Source organism: Pundamilia nyererei, unplaced genomic scaffold (assembly GCF_000239375.1).
Source record: "Pundamilia nyererei isolate P.nyererei 1_Seehausen unplaced genomic scaffold, PunNye1.0 scaffold00021, whole genome shotgun sequence".
Classification (NCBI taxonomy): Eukaryota; Metazoa; Chordata; class Actinopteri; order Cichliformes; family Cichlidae; genus Pundamilia; species Pundamilia nyererei.
The window spans coordinates 761,665-778,621 of record NW_005187422.1 but is presented as its reverse complement, the minus strand read 5'-3'; the positions used below and the strand labels follow the sequence as shown (position 1 = coordinate 778,621).

At 44.3% G+C, this 16,957-nt stretch overlaps 1 protein-coding gene across 2 annotated transcripts in view; it reads left to right on the top strand.

The window, feature by feature from the left end:
• shq1 (SHQ1, H/ACA ribonucleoprotein assembly factor) overlaps positions 1-16,577 on the top strand; it is a 49,887-nt gene extending 33,310 nt beyond the window's left edge. For both annotated transcript variants that reach the window (XM_005726616.1, XM_005726617.1), the window contains exons 11-12: positions 5,369-5,489; positions 15,375-16,577. In XM_005726616.1, the coding sequence (XP_005726673.1) occupies positions 5,369-5,489; positions 15,375-16,017 (764 nt within the window). In that variant the 3' untranslated portion in view covers positions 16,018-16,577. The remainder of the gene's footprint in view (positions 1-5,368; positions 5,490-15,374) is intronic.
• Positions 16,578-16,957: the final 380 nt, after the last annotated feature.

Sequence of the window (16,957 nt, the reverse complement as noted above, 5' to 3'; positions counted from 1 at the left end):
GACAGAACAATAACAAAAAAATCCAGAAAAATGCATTTCAGAAAGTTATAAATGAATTCGCATTTTCATCAATCAGTAGGACTTCTAGCCCCCAGGTCTATCTTATACAGGCAACGAGCTGCCATTGGGAGCCTTCACAACTTGTTATGCGCATAAAAGAATGCTGCCCATTGGAGCAATTAATTTCTGCACCATGGCCAAGACCAAAGAGTTTTCCAAGGATATGAGGGACAAGATTGTGGACCTACACAAGGCTGGAATGGGCTACAAGACCATCACCAAGCAGCTGGGTGAGAAGGTGACAACAGTTGGTGCGATGTGTGGATGCCAATAAAGGTTTTGCCACCAAGTACAAAAGCGTGTTTTGAAAGAGATCAAATACTTATTTCTTTCATGAAAATGTGACTTAATTTATAACTTTCTGAAATGCGTTTTTCAGGATTTTTTTGTTATTGTTCGGTCTCTCACTGTTCAAACCCAAAAAACTTAAGCAAGCATTAAAATTATTTTTTTTCCTCTGACTGTATAAAGGGAAACCTATGTCCAAATCTACCTGGCTCTATTTAGGGAGCAAGTAATTACCTCCCTTGTTAAGTCATTTTACTTTTTCACAGCACAGTAAAATATCCACCTGCATAAGGGACCACTGGATGGCTTTTTAGTGTGAAAATTGCTGAGAAGGAGGGAATACTTGTTGGACTTTCCCAGTGGAAAATACACTGGGAACCATTGTGTTGCAAAGTTAAAATGTTTAATGTAATGAGTGTTTGTTCCAAGCCACAGGTCTGAGTCTTTCGACACAGTCTAGTTTTTCAACTTTCGTACTGGCTATGACATCCTCTGTAGCTGCCATACGACACCAGAGTAAGGTGGTTAAGCTAAGGTGCTGCACCAATTTGCCACTGACTTTTGACATTAGTGCTTCTTTATAATGCAAAAAAACAAAACAAAACTGAGACATGGTGCTGAAATTGCACTCATTTTCCTTTAGATATGAAGCTGCTTTGTTTTTAGTTGAAGACAAGGTGGCGAGGACCATTTTTAGGTTATCATGCAGTGGTTTTACTGGTCTTTGTGAAGTTCTACTCAACATGTTTTAAGCAATAAATTAAAAAAAAATGCTGTGGGCTGTCAGTGTCCTTCAAGATATTTGAAAATAAGAATACTTTAAATTCCTCATCAGAAAAGGCTGTGACAAAGATGGCTGAGGTTGTGTTTCTCACATACATCATTAAGTGTTTATGTAAAAAACATAAAAACTGTTTAAAAAAAAAGATTACTTTGCTGCTGCAGTGTCTAGAAAACACAGCAGGCTTTTGTTTTTGGTCCACTTCACACCCACCACCACACTGCATGCCTGCCCAGTCTGCAGCCATGAAGGAATTACTGCTCTACGTTTTGAATGCGTCTCCCTCCCCACTCATTGGATAACCCAATGATACCTAATTGAAATGCCTCGCTCACTTGTGCTAAACCCTTCACCAACAATCAGTATGTTAAACTCAACCTTTGCTCCAGTTTTCTCCAAACAACTTAGAAAGCTTCTCTCTGGAAAAAAAAAATCAAATCTTGGAAGCAAGACCTTTTTTTTTTTGTTTGTTTTGTTTTTTTGCTTCACACAATCCAAGCCTTGATTTTTTTTTTCTTTAAAAAAGAAAAAAAAATTTCTTTTATGTTTTTTCCTTAGGCCACAGTTCCCTGTATACAATGCCATGCTTTAAATGAGGACCAAATGTTTGTTCAAGGTTTTCCTCGCTGTGAGTACGCTGTTTATTTTGATTGGTCTGGAATGTCTCTGGACAACGCCAACAAGCTCTCTGGAGGTGGAGAGGAGCATTTTCTCTTGCCCTCAGCGGATTGTTGGCCACATCATATGGCTATTTATATGCCTGATTGAAGGATAAGTGCTGCAGCACTAGCTATGTGCTTCAGGAGAAAATTCCTTTCAGAATAACACACGTATTCAGTGTATCGTCTTGATGCATGCTCAATCATGCAGGTAATTAAATCCAAAAATTTGGTTCTGTTCATCTGGACGTTTTCAGTGGGAGAAACATTTCGTCACTCGTCCGTGCAACTTCTTCAGTCTCAGCTGACTGCAGGTTTCCCCAACCTTATAAACAGTATCTTTGCACAATGACTGAAACCAGCCCACTGAATAAACAATGGGCTGTGAGGTCAGGATCCAGGAGAGAAGGACAACTGCTGCCTAAGCGAAAACCCTTAGTGATTCCCTATGTGTCAGGAGTATCGGAACAGTTGAGACGCATTTTCTCCAAAGACTGTGTGGCTTTCAAACGCCAAAACACACTCCGCCAAAAATGGTCCATGCCAATGATCCCTTGACACAAACAGAGCAATGTAGGTACTGTTAAGTGCCAGGAGGATTGCCATGACTTATACATTGGGGAAACCAAACAACGTCTGGACACATCCTGGACAGGGAGGAACGCTGGTTTGAGCGGGGAGTCAAGGAGGCTATTTATGTGAAAAGGGAAAGACCATCTCTGAATCGAGGAGGGGGCCTAAAGGTACGTCTTTTTCTATCAGCTCACTGTGGATGGTACTCATGGTCTTTGATCAGTGGTTGTTAATCAACGGCCATGGCAATTTGCAAAATAAGGAAGGAATCAAGGAACTGACCTCACATCCCATTGTTCCTTCAGTGGTGCTAGTTTCAGTCATTATGCAATGGACTGTTTGTAAGGTTGGGGAAACCTGCAGTCAGCTGAGACTGAAGAAGTCACTTGTTAGAGTGACGAAACGTTTCTCCCACTTAAAACTCTACGTCCAGATGAACCATTGTTGTTCTGTGTGTGATGCAGTTGGGGTGTTGAAAGAGGAAACGGTTTTTCTAAAACAATTTCAAAACACACTGTCAAAAATGTCAATAAGGACTGAACGTACAGATTCTTTAGTAGATAGTTTGACAGTAGACATACATTTTCTGTCACCATCTGTATGTTTTATCATTTGCATTAAATAAAGCACATGGTATCCTAAAAATTAAAATTAACAAATGAACACTTAAAAAGTTTATATTAAATTAAAATAACACGTTGTGTTGTGGCAATAGTTATACAGTTAAGTGTATGAAGGCAAATAAAGAGCTATGAGGTGCTGCTATTCTTAGACATGAACTGCATATTGGGACTTTGCAGCTTACACAGCTCTGGTGGCTTCCTGGTGGATATTTCTGGTGGCTGTAAACATACATCTTCTGTGCTCTTGCTTTGATAGATGAGAGCAAACATTTTTCCAAAGCAGCCTCTTGGGATGAACTCTGCAGTCATAATGACACACAGTCCTTCTCTCCAACATTAAATCAATCACTTAAATCTCTCTCCTTGTTGCTGATTGGCTTATTGTTTGTGGGTACCTCAATCCAGTCACCTCCTCTTCTGTCTCCTCCCAAAATAAACCAAGAATATAAAAATCAGTATATTTACGCACGGAGAACAGCCACAATATTAAACTTTTTTACAGTTTGTTGCAGTGTCTGACCACATTAAACCATTAAAAATGCAGAGTTTGTGAAGCCGGCATGTTGCCCTGGATTCATGAACAGTGACCAAGATGGACTTTTATATATGTGGCTAGAGACCGGTCACATCCGTAATACATCAAAGGTGGAAAAGAAGAACGTTAGGAGCCATTCACATGCTGTGGAGACGTGTTTTAATTTGTCTCTTCACCTTTAGACTGAAAACATGCCTTTTGTTATATCATCTGATTAGGGCTCCCCTTCACAAAGGCAAAAGGGCCAACACGACCAGCATCTGGATAAAACATCATGCTCTTCCTCACCTCGAGCTTCATCTCCTAAACTGAAGTCAGAGCTCTAACTGTACAAAAACATACATAAACATTGTTATTTATTAACAGTATTGTGACAGTTATTGTCAGCAGACTGGACGTGCGACCCTCCATCTCCGGACAGTTGACAGTGGCCAAATAACAATAACAGCTGGTTATAAGCTAACATTATGGCAGCTGATGAGATTTTTTTCCCCCCCCTCAAATAACGAGAACATATGAGAGCTTATTAGCACAGAGTCCAACAATATTAGGTCCACTTTTAAGACAGTTCTGCTTACAGCGGCTAACACGGGCAAAAACAACAGTTCATTCATTCTCACCAACTCACCTTTCATCAGACAGGAGCGAGCTTCACTGATTTATCGATGCATATTGGACTCCTTTTACAGAGTAAATAGACGTGGACACCAGCTGAGATAAACAGCGCACTGGCAGCCTACACTCATTACAGATGAACGGCGTTTAGAGTTGTTTGTGCAATAACGACCACCATAGCTGGGATTACGGACTTGCATCTGGAATCTACTGGCATCACTGCAACTTTAATGTTGTTGCCGCTCAGTGTTACTGAAAGCACCACAAGTCATTAGTGCAAATAAATTATTTTTGTGCCTAATTTTAAAATCTAATTAAGCATAAGCTTTAGTGTCATATCTGTTTTTCAGTGACATTTCTAAAGTTTTGCAAAGACAGATTTTTATGAAAGAAATTAGGAGAGAAAAATAAGAAACAAACAGGATTAGAAGGAAATGAACGACCACATCTGCTGTGTGCATGAAGAGCTGCATAGACGCGACGCCAGTGTCTCCCCCTGCAACCCCGCTTCCCCCCAGGCCCTCGGGCTTGTTGTAGTTTTCAGTATGAGAAATGTCACTTTTGGAAGTTATAGAATTTCTAAGGTTAGAAATGTAAATTAAACCAAATGTATTGCCAACTGCCAAAGAAAGACTTTGAGAAAGTGATCCTCCTCCTTTAGGACCAGGCAGGATTTCTTGGAAAGAAATAGTTTTTCGAGCGCTGTGGAGGAAAAAAGGGGGGGAAAATCAACAAGATGCAGATTTCTAAAAAAATCAGCTTTTACATGCTACGTCTAATTAATTGATGTAACATCAAATCAGAAGCAAAATGGATACAGATAAGGATGCAGCGCAGTAGCAGAACAGGCAGGCTTAAGATTTATGTCAAGTGGAAAATCATCAGAAACATTCAGAGCTATTTTTGATAAATCAAGGCAAAGCAGTGTTTGACAGAGTTTGAGCAGAAACACTATTAATTTGACAGACTCCAGAAATAGAGTTGTCATCTTTGTCTCAGATGAACCACTTCTTTTTCCTAAAAAACAAAAAACCCATATGGCTGAAATTACTCTGCTGCTCGCTGGGATTTCCCTCTGATCCTGTATCTTGGCTTTTATGTATGGAACAATAACTGCAAGCCTTAAGACACATGCTGCATCTGCCAGCAGCTGGAGTGCATTGTCATCCTTAATAGTGAGCACGAATAACACTGTTTTTCCATTTGCCTACCCCGGCTGTGTTGCCGTGCCCAGGGAAAGCCTGCGTCCTCAAATGCCTGCTGGATATTCACAGAGTCTTCAGAGAGAACGAGCCGGCATACATATTGAACGATCTGTACATCACAGACTACTGCATCTGGATCCAGAGAGTCAAGTAAGTCCACCAGCACACACAAATCCATTCACACACACATGCAGACACCTCAGAGGCCTCAATCTAGATAGAATTGCCTTCAGAGGCATGCACTGTGCCATTCAGACTGCCCCCTCCCGCGATGCTTCAGTGTCATTTTGTCACAGCAGGGCCAATTGCACGACCAAGCCTGCGAAAGATGCAGTTTATGTGGTCAAAGTACCATCAGTGGGTGTTAAAAGAGCCAGCTGCACTCAGCGGATTCACTCTGTACGAAACCTTTAGGAGCTCATGCGCGTCTGCGTGGGCTTCTCCAATCTGTGGCGGATGCGACCTTTTCCTAGAACTGCAAGCCCAAAGATGCCAGATCTGCACTTTCTTCCCAAATGCCACAGGTCTGATGGCTCTCTCCTCCTCCTCCCCTCCCCCCGCCTAGTTCATATTTAACAATTAGTCACATTTTAAATGCGAGCCTGCGAGCACATTACAGAGTAATGAGCTCAGTTTTACTCCTGGCCAAGGTTCAGCAAAGTGGTGTGCTCGTCTGGAAAAAGCCCAGTTGAAAAATGCGCGCCTGATGTTGTAGGCTCAGCGCCCAGATGCAGACACGATAAAAGGTCTGCAGGGATTTAGCGGTCTCTACCTCCCTTCCTCGCATTCTCATTTCTGCATTTTTCCAGCACAAGTCTTGAATGCTGCTCTTTTAAAGAAATAGAAAATGCAGCGGATGCTGCGTTCGTAAAGGGTGGGAGGAATAAGGAGTCTGGTTCAGGGCTGTTTGAGACACAGAGCAGAGAGAAGACGCGCACTCGATCTTAGTCTGTAAGCGCACGGAGCTTCTGAAGCTCTTGTCAACTCACAGAGAAAGTCGATCAGTCTCTTCCGAGGCACACCGGAGCACTGCTCCTCCTCCCTTCCCTCCCTGCTCTACTTTGGAACTAAATGTCAGCTTGGCCAAACGTGCTGGCTGCCACTACACCCTTCATCGATCATTAAACGGATTGGCCCCGTGATCTCTTAGCACTGACCTGTGATTGAATCATTACATTTCTCTTGTCTAAATAAAAGTGTACAGTATTTATTTTTTTTGTCATGATGTGAAAAAGACAGTAGAAGCACTTCTGTCACCTCCTGCCACTTGAGAGAGCAACCAAGCGTGAACAGATTTCTGTTGTTGTCGTTCTTCATGTATGAGCGCGCTGGCTCACACTCAATAGAAACCTCATACAGTCTTCTCTCGCGGTTTATGAAACTATGTTCCCATGTTTGCAGTGTAATATTAAAAGGAGCCTGCAGTCAGAATGCAAAGCAGCAGCGCAGGAGAGCGAGGCGGCAGCGGTGATTTCCACAGACCAACCTCCTCTATCATACATGCGGTTTGTTGTGGCGGCCCCCTTTGTATCATCTGACAGGTTTGATGACAGATCGTGTAGGCATTGTTTTCCCACAGTGCGAGATATTCCCCCGCGCAGGATTTGTCATCCTCCGCTAAGTGAGTCGTCTCTGGGAGCCCAGGCGGTTAGATGAGATGCAATCTATATACCCCCCCACCCCCCGGTGCAATCCCCGTATCCTGTCGCTCCCTCTCCGCTGCTGCTGCCGAGGCATATGCGATCAGCTATACGTGATGGACACGGCGATTAATGGATGTTTGCTGGCTGCAGGGGGGGTGGTTGATTTATTTAATCTCCTCACTGTGTCCCACATGCGTTTCTACTCCTAAAGTTCATCTGACTGCTGAGACATCGGTCTCAGATTTACAACCTCGTAAAGACTTCATCATGATTTAAGCCACGGGGCAGGCGCTCTCCTCTACGCTCTCAGACACCCCTTTGCGCTGAGATCAAGCGTGCAACCTCAAAGCAAATTGCGCTTCCCGTTGTTTCAATAATGAGGAACTTTTTTTGTTTTGTTTTGGGCTATATTTTTTTTCCCCTCACTGGAGCGGTCACCATTTCACACAAACACACACAAACATCCTTTTGTTGGGTATGGTTTTTAATCCGCCCTCACACATCCGTCCAATCCTAATTATCTCTGAATTGTTAGCAGACAGTATTATTTCAAATGGAGCAGCAGCCTCTCCAGTCCATTAGTTTCACTGTATGCTTTTGAAGGTCTTCAGCTGCCAAAACCCCCGCAGAGTTGCTGGACTGCACAGGAAAAAAAAGAGGGGGGAAATAAGCGAGTCGCCTCACTTTCTTTCTCTTTGTTTTGCCTGCCTTTATCAAAAAGCTTGGAGACAGGCCAACACAGATCCACGGCAGCCAGCGCACACGAAGCTTTATAAGCCTGTTGTTGTGTTACAGTACCTCAGAGAATCAGAAGGGCCGCAGCTTCCTTTTACCACACAGGTTTCTCTCGCAGCCACCCACCCACCTTTATTAATTGGGTCAATTATAGTCTAGCAGGACAAAAAAAAAGAAAAACGCGGAGAATACAGAATACAAGCGCTTCAGGGTTAGTCTGAGGAGAGGATGAAGTGATTAGCAAGAAAATTTAGTCTGCTTTTTCTTTTGTGGAGCAAATGTGTGAATTGCCTCTGAGATGTGTGAAATGGACATTGACACATTGCTGCAAAAACTGGAAAATTGACAAGAAGCGGCTTAAGGATGGGCCGAGCCTCGCACCACAGCAGCTGAATGGACAGACTCAAATAATTGTGAATGGTAGGTGTGAAGTGAGCAGTCCTCACAGACACAATGGGTGTTGTTTTCAACTGTAGAAAAGAGAGTGCATCACAGAAAAGCATGAAAAGCAACAACGGGCAACTGTCGAAAAATGAAGTTGTAGGCATTCTCTTTCCTCAGACCAGTCTGAGGAAAGACAGCGGAGCTTTTAGAGCTTTTAGACAGCGGAGCAGCCCCTCGCTGGCTCTACGCGCTCGCAATGCCTCCCTCACCTTGTTCAACCTCAGCGTTGTGTCCTCGGCGGCGGCCGTCGGGGAGATTTGTCAGCAGCTCTGACAAAAGCTCCCCCGCGGGTGGGGTGGGGGAGTTTCTGGAGCTCTAACAACTGCAAGTGTCTCAGGGCAAGGAGGTCAAGCGTGGGGTCAGTGTGTCAGCTGAGGCGTGTGGGTCAAACACCTTGAAAGTGCCCTTGTGCTCAGTGTCAACACTTTCTCCCCACGCTGCCTAGGACGACTGGTGGTTTTTACCTCAGCGTAACTCTGTGTTATTGTAACACACAAGTCAAATACTACCCAGGTTTCCCCTTCAGCCTTTGGCACTTACAGATGTTTTTGTTTCACTTGTGCTCAAAGCTTTTCTGTTCACATTAACACAGCTCACGTGTCAATCTCCCAGCTGATCTGACACCCACATGTTTGTTGGGAAGGGACTTCCAGCAGACAGCACCACACAACTGTCAAACAGCTGTCCTGAAAGCTTTGAAACAGATAATGGAGCTGCTCTATCTGCCGTTAGCCGCATCACTGAACGAGATCCTTAGAGGCCCCACCGGGCAGAACAAAGACACCAATGTCTCCCAGCTAACAGGGATAAGTAGTACAGATTTCCTCTCAGCAGGAGTCCACTCCAGATTTTTGTCTTGAACACACAGCTCATCATAAACGCAGAGTACTGTGTTTGCATAATTTCCTAAACCCTCGTGTGGAGTGTTCACTCCAGTTAATTCAATTGATTGTTGTATTTTTTTTTCTCTGCAGCCTAACAACCCTATACATTTAGACAGGCGTATCAGAAAAGGGTGTCTAACACTGAATTGTGTCACATTGTGAGATACTAGAAAGAGATGTTAGCAGTGGGATATGAAGCAGACAGGCTGGAGAAGTAGAGGACTTGAACGTTTTTTGTGATTACACAAGTCAGATGGTAAGTGAGGAGACGGTAAAAGCAGAGAAAAAGTAAAGAGCTGAGCATTTGTAGTAAAGATCCCATAATCCCAAAAGTAGAGAGTAAATCCAACTGGAACATTCTGACAAAAAGTTTCAAAGTCAATCCTGAGGTCTTTAACTTCTTTGAGCTCAGACCAAACTAAAGCCTGCAATACTTGGAGCTTTTTAAAAAAATCCTCCTTTTAAACCTAAGTGATGATGTAGGAATAGAAACTTGTCACTTGAGACGCTTCTTTTTATCTGCCACCAAATCCACAAAGGACTAAGAAAGAGTACGAGAATGCTTTTTCTAAATCTGCATCTTGTGATAGATTAATTCTTGAGATTTGGGAACATGACAACCCAGTGAGAATCCTTATGGATTCTAACTGGTTCCGCTTTAAGAGTCACCACCATCTCTAAGCAGTAGATCACAGACAAATTAATTACATCCTGTGCGGTCTAATATTTGTGCATGTTGATGTTATTTAACCTTTTTGTTGTGATCAGTTTTGGTGTCATTACTCAAAAAAAGTAATATTTAACACCATTTAACATGAGGCTACAGTCCGACACACCAACACAAATCCCTACCCAAGTGAGGACACACGATCTTTCCTTTAGTATCCTAGATAGACACAAAGCCAACAGTACAAGCAAAGATGCAAACCAGCACAAAGACTATTTAAAGTGATCGTCAGGGCGATTTCGACTTTAGAAACATGAACAGGCAGAAATGGAGGCTGCAGCCTGACTCTTACTCAGTTTGTTACCTGTTGAAGTTCAGGCTCTGGCTGCTGGGTTTGGTCAGCATTCAGTCCGCTTTGATGTCACTCTTGGGTCTTGGCTAGCTTAGCGTTAGCACGCTGTCCATCCAGGTGCTTGCAAAGAGCTGAAGTTCCTTTTAGTAGTGTATTGTTTCTGCATCCTGTTCCTGGATGCAGTTTCTACTTTACCATTGTGCTGTCATCTTCTTGTGGAATAAAAATAGATGTAATGTCCATATCAGATGAAATCAGCTGATAGTAGTACAAGTGGAGCCAATAAGCTGGATTGATAGGTTAGCAGGCCAACAACTCCAAGGAATTCAACTACTGGGAACTGGTTCTCGATTGCCATCCCTAATGACAACCCCCAAAACCTTCACAAAATAGTTTCATCATTGGCTGATCTCCCTTTCAAGATGGAGTCTTTGTGCAGTACTACACCACTCCCAACGATCCTGCGGTTTTTGTTTTTTCGTTTTTTTTTAAACCCCTTCCTGTGCTCTTGACCAAGTAGTCAGAACAGGAAATAATTTTCCAGCTGGATTTAGAACAGGATAGAATCTTTCCCACCTACCACGAATGTGTCAAACCAATGATTTTCCAATATGAATTTCAGTTTTGGGAACATGATGTAAATGGATTATTTGCACAGAATCTTCATTGATGTTGGAAAAGAAACTACAAGCATGCTTCTGATCACACTCGTGACCTGAGGGATGTGATGCACCACCTTCGGGCTCGGACGCTGGGGGCTCTCCCACTAATCGACTGATGTTTGGTCTCAGACTGTGACATGGAGGCCAACCCTCGCAACCACGGTCGGTTAGAGGAAAAATGCGTATACCCTGACCAGCTGTTGAGTGGTTGCTGACTCACACTTGGTGAAATTGCCTCCTTGGGCTACAACATCTGTGACACCAACCATCAATACTTTCACATTCCTGGCAAGCATTCCTATTGTCCTCCTTGTGATTGCTTTAGTTGTTAGCAGATTGCTACAGTTGGCTGTAATTTGCATGGAAGATGCCAGCATGACTCTTGATGAGTAACATCTGAAAGACACAAACCAGAAACGGAGACCACAAGTCAAAGTTCTGTCTTACCACTGACACCAACATGTTTCAGAAGGTGCAACTTTTACTTTGAAGGCAAACAGTCTCTTTTTCTGGTTTTTGCAGAAAGGTTGGTGACTTTCCTACCAACTATGGGCAACTGTGGCAATCACAAAAGGGTTTTCAGGGCAGCAACTTATACCTGTTTGCCAGCAATTTGACATAGCAACCTCCTGCAACCACTCGCCAACCAGCCATGAAATGCAGTGGAACAGTTACCAGGCAGTTGCAACCGGTGTTTAGGGTTGAAATTTTCTGTTCCCAGTTGATACAATTCGGTGGAACCTTTTTATGATGTCAGCATCTGTTGCTCTGCTCTTCTCACATCCTTGCAGTAAATATGTTGTCTTCATAAGCATTTTAAGCCATTATATGACCAAAGAGAAAGAAAAAGGCAAAAATAAAAATTAGAAAAAGTTCCTCCACACCTGTCTCAATTGTGTGAACCATCTACCAGTGTTTCAGGGGTCCTCAGGCAGCTGTAATTGGGGTCTCAAACACTGGTTCCCCAGATAAATACATCTGTGTTTCTCGTTTCTGGAACGGGAGAGGCTACAGCGCCTCGGACCGTTTCAGCATTCAGTCACACTGACGGATCGCGTCTCCCAGCGTCGGCTTTTATCCCCCCCTTCAGCCGGTGAATGATGCGTTTGCGAGTTACTCTGAGGAAATCTGGTGCTTATATTACACAGATTTCTGCGTCTGAGGACAAGCTTTATCTGAGATGTTTTCAAGAGCACAGACATGCTGAATGAGCTGCTCTTTCACTGAACACAAGCCTGATGAAAGAAATGTCAGATTGTAATTTAGCTCGGCTCTTTCACAGACAACGCACAGACACACACACACTCTCTCCCTTCACGTTCTCATCTAAAGACTTTGGCAGATGGAGGTGTCTTTGTCTCGCCAGAAGTTTTCCAACCTTGAAAAAAGGCGCCCCTCCTCAGTTTAATGAAGGCAAGCCACAACAGCAGTATAGTAATGACTGGATTGTGTACAACATTATCCCTCCCCCCTCCTGGACAGGGCCTTTGTGTTCACTGCAGGCCGAGCTTCTCCCACCACAGAGCAAGGGAGGGGAGAGAAAACAAGCGCGCCTCTCCAACGCTAACGCAATAATGACTTCCCACGGGGGAAAGAGAATACAGGGCAGTCTTTGAAGTGGCTGTGCTGCAGGAGGCTTCTCTGCCACAGTCTCACTACAGGAAGCGCTCACGTGGGTTTTGCAGAACCTGGGACCCTGAACAGGCTCCATCATCATCATCATCATAATTATATGAGGTTACATTAAGTTATTTGTGATTGTTTAAAACAAAAACAGTGACTTTTAAACTCGGCTTTCCAAAGAATGCAGTGGTTGTCTGTGTTCACACATAAGTGACAGCTTCAGACAGCGTATACTTAGAGTGAGCAGTGCCCACAACAAACAGTTTCTGGTGCTCGTCTTGATTTTTTTTTTCAATTTTCTAAACGCTTGCATGTATTTAGAAGCTCTTCTCGTGTGGTGCGTTTATGTGCTACTGCCCAAACTGGAAAATCATCTTCAATTGCATTAACCAGACTTCAGTCAGACGCTTCACATTTGAAGTAATTTATTAGTTACAGCAGAAGAATACAGTTAAAGTTTGGCATGTTGGCTCCTAGCTCGTCACTTTTCTACGTGTCTGTGTCTGTAGATGGCAGCTTTAGTGAGTTAGACCCAATCAGGCTTGAAAGTTTGTTAAAATGGGTACTGAAGCATTTAATATGTTACAGGTGACATTTGTTTAGTAGGATCACTTCCTAGCTGGGGTTTTCTTTTCATGCAGCTTTCTTGACAGTGAAGATCATCACGCAGCTGTCTTGCGCTCGAGTTGCAATATCCGCATCCACAAGTGTTTTAGGTCTGAGTGACGGATTTCATCATCATTGGAGGGTGAACGCGAGGCTGTGTGTGGATGTCTGTAAACTCCAACTACACATGCTAACTCCAAGACGACAGTTGGTCATCCATGGTTTCCTTAAGCGATTTTTTTTTTTAATTGCACCTGGATCTTGAAATTCCGGGGACTTTTGTTAATGAACTAAAAAGACTCTTCTGATAGTTTGCCTGCGGCTCCTCGGTGCTGTGAAGATGAGGCGAGTTGAGACTACACAAAAACAAAACGATGGCATTACATCTGCCGTCTTGTCTCTCTGCTCTCTGTGGCAGAGCTGTGTGTCTGTCTGGTGGGTGGAGCTGAGACACATCTGGCATCTCACAGAGATGTGGGGTGGTGTGGCTGTGTTTATTTGTGATTTGTGGATCTGAAATGACACTTATTGCCAACGCCACTTCTATTCTTAAGCAGCCAAGTTCTGTTTATGAGAAGAGTCTCTCAGCATACGTTGGCAAACTGATTTTTGCGAGGTATTGCAGAGATGACCGTGAGACGGGCTGAAATGTTCAACCAGACTGTCACCTGGCGAAAGCCCCACTCGAATGTTCCTGAACTTTGACATTTGCCAACATGCTGGCACCAGCTGGGCATAATTGCTGGGCTCAAAGTTGGAGCCACTGACATTAATGACTCTGGGATGGGCTGCAAGAAATCCACCAATGATCACAGCCCTCAGAGTCTGTCCACCATGATTTTCGTTCCATGGAAATTAGAACAACTTCTGTTTTTAAACAATCAGTTTAAACGTTACCTAAGTGTGGACTGGGAAGGTGCAGCTGAGAACAAGTGGATCACTTATCCCACCAATCTGCAGTTGATTCTCTTCTGGCTGTCGTGGTGCCGAGAACGGGTGTCCTCATGCTACAGCACAACTATGAGATCTGTTAACATAGTTCCTCCTGAGGTCCTAAATGAATGCAAAGCCCCTACATGCTGCTTCCATAAACACTTTACTCACCAGAATGGGGAGCTCATTAGGAGTGCACGGTAATGAGGAGCCATCCTGGTGCTCAGCAGTGGGTTAATTGGGCCAGAGAGAGCAACAGCAGCCTTGTGTGAGAAAAAGAGTAGCCCCTCTAAACATACACACACATGGTTTCTCCCACCCTGAATGGACACAGTCTGAATCGCAGTGACCCGCAGAGGTCAGCTCGTAATCACCATGGCAATGAGAGGAGGGACAGGGGATGGGGGCACACACGCCCTAACTGCAGCGGGGAGCCCAATGGCAACCACTTAAGTTTTTGGCAGCATGGCATGCTTTCCCAGCGTGAATAATGTGCAGGCTGGGGCCTCCACACAATCTTATGCCTTTACACAAACGGGGCCTTGTAGGAGGACATTCATCAGCAATAAAAACGCGTCTTTCTTCAAGCAGTCGCAACTATAAAACTAAAGCGGCGGGATGGGAACTCTGTTAAATGTACTGCTTTATGAGGGCATTCTCTTCATCTTAATCTTTGGAGACATTTAGCTGTTTGGGCCTCAGCCCGCGCGCTCTCTCTATCCACGCTTTTATTGACTGTATTGCAGTGTGACTGGGAGCACAACTCCACCGTCTTTAGCCTCTTAGGGCTGATTTGCTTCCGCACAATGCACAAAGCGCTCGTGTTTATTCTGGTTTGTTCCAGCTGCAGCATTATTATTGGATGTTTCGGGGGGTTTTTTGTTGTTGTTTTTTCCTTTTCCTCTCCAGCATCGAAACACTCAGGATATATTGACCTCATCTCGACTAATCGTGCCATACGCAGCGGTTGACTTAGCCATTTCATATTTATAGGTGGAAGTGTGCATGTGATTTTTGCATGCACGGACTGAGGTAGAGAAGGAGGAACAGGAGGGGTCTGCCTCCCTCTGTAATCCCTCTCGGTCTCTTATCACCTCTTGCAGAGAGCGCAGCAGTTGGGGGAGGGAGTAGAAGATCCCAAGGCTCGTGTATCAGCAGCACTCATCTTCCTACATTATTAAACATCCATATTTCCATATTTCATTGAGCCCCCGTCGCCTCTGCAAATCGCGGTCTACTTAGCATTCATATGAGAATGGGCTTTGGTTAATGGGTATTAGATTTGTAGATGGTTATCCTGTGGCTATGTCTTTAGTACGCAGAGCCAGTCGATCAGTCAGTTGTCATGCCGCTCTCTCTCCCAGGTACCACTGATGAAGTGGTAGTTGGATCTCTCTCTTTTTTCCGTTCCCTTCCCTGTGTGTAAGTGTCGTATTGAGTTGAAACTTTCTGCCTTCCTAATTACTTTTTTTCCTCATCTTCACAGGTCCAAGAAGGTGGCAGACTTGGCAGCAACGTTGGAAAAAGCAACCCTGCAAAAAACCGACTTGGAGCTGGAAATCGACGAGTTAGAGGACGCTGCGAGGATCGTGGCGGTCGAAGAGGAGCAGCAAGCTTCCAAGAAGGCTCCCGAATCCAGCGAGGACAGCAGCAGCTCTTCTGACAGCAGCAGCACTTCCAGTGACAGCAGCAGCGAGTCGTCTAGTGAGAGCGAGGAATCTGAGGCTGAAGAAGACTGCACCGAATCCAAGGAGGGAGGAGGAGGAGGAGAGATGTTCAAGGACAACCCTCCAGAACCCCAACCCTCCGCCTCCGTTTCTCCCACCCCCCAGGCACCCACGAGCTTTTCAGCAGAAAAAAGGAGAGAGGATGCCCTTCCCTCAGCCTCAGAAGGCTCCAGACAGCTGATTCAGGTGCTGGGGGAACGGGTGGCGGAGGAGCTGAGAATCTCTCCAGACTCCAGCCACAAAGGAGCGAGACAGCCGAGCAGCGCTGCGACAGAGACTGAAGGCACGTCTGGGAGGAGCAGCGGCGGGACTTTGTTAGAGCCGAGTCCTCGTAGAAACCCTCTGCTCATTGTCCAAACACAGCAAGATCCCGATGATCTTGAAGGGGACTCTATCAGCTGATGGAAAGGAATTTGAAAGTTCCAGGATTTCATTTTAAACTCCTTGTCAGAGGATTTCAGGAAGTGTTTTTGCTTTTAAGGATTTCTTTTCTGTTTTTGAAATTACTGCGTGTTGTTTTTGTCGTGTAATTTTAGGGTCTTAACCCGCTTAAAGGAATATTTTTGTACAGTGTTTGTTTTTTGTTAATGATAAAACTGCAAAGTCTCAATTCTTCTTTAACGCTGCAAACGTGCAAAACAATCTTGTTTTATTAGGATAGTTGCAGGCAGCTGAACCTACTTTTTATTTTGTTTGTTTTTTTGTTTTTGGCCTGTTATCTGTCTACTATCCAAGCGGCACACTTGCTATACAAATACATTCGTGCTCTCTGAACATAGTGTGTGATTTTATATGAATAATTTCTGCTTCTTTTTAATTATTCATGGAATTTAACAGCGTCTGCGAGCTCAATTCAGTGCGCTGACATCTGCTAACAGTGGTCTCTATTAACCATGTATATTTACATATTTACACAGTCATGCATATTCCTGTCGGGCTTGAATAAACAAAACACTGCAGGAAACTGACAAACTTTGTGTGTGTGTGTCAGTCAGCCAGAGCCGCTTTTTGAGATCTTTTCTTTTCCTAACAAATAGCAGGAAAAGCGCTAACCTCTTCCTAAACCCTCGGCATTGATTGAAGTGGAAAAGACTCTGCCTGCACTAAACAGGGCAGCGGAGCACGCCGGAGTGATTGATTCATCTGGTGTGAACGGAAGAGTGCCGTCGACACAGCTCAATATCATCGGCCGCGTCTAACAGGCGAGACAAAACAAACAGGGAAGCACATGTCATGCAGATAGATGAGGTCTGCGAGCGGGGCTGCGGCACAGGAGCTGTTTGTTTGAGAGATAACAGCACCCTGGGGCCAGAGGGAGCTGCAAGATAGAGGGGCAGAGGGC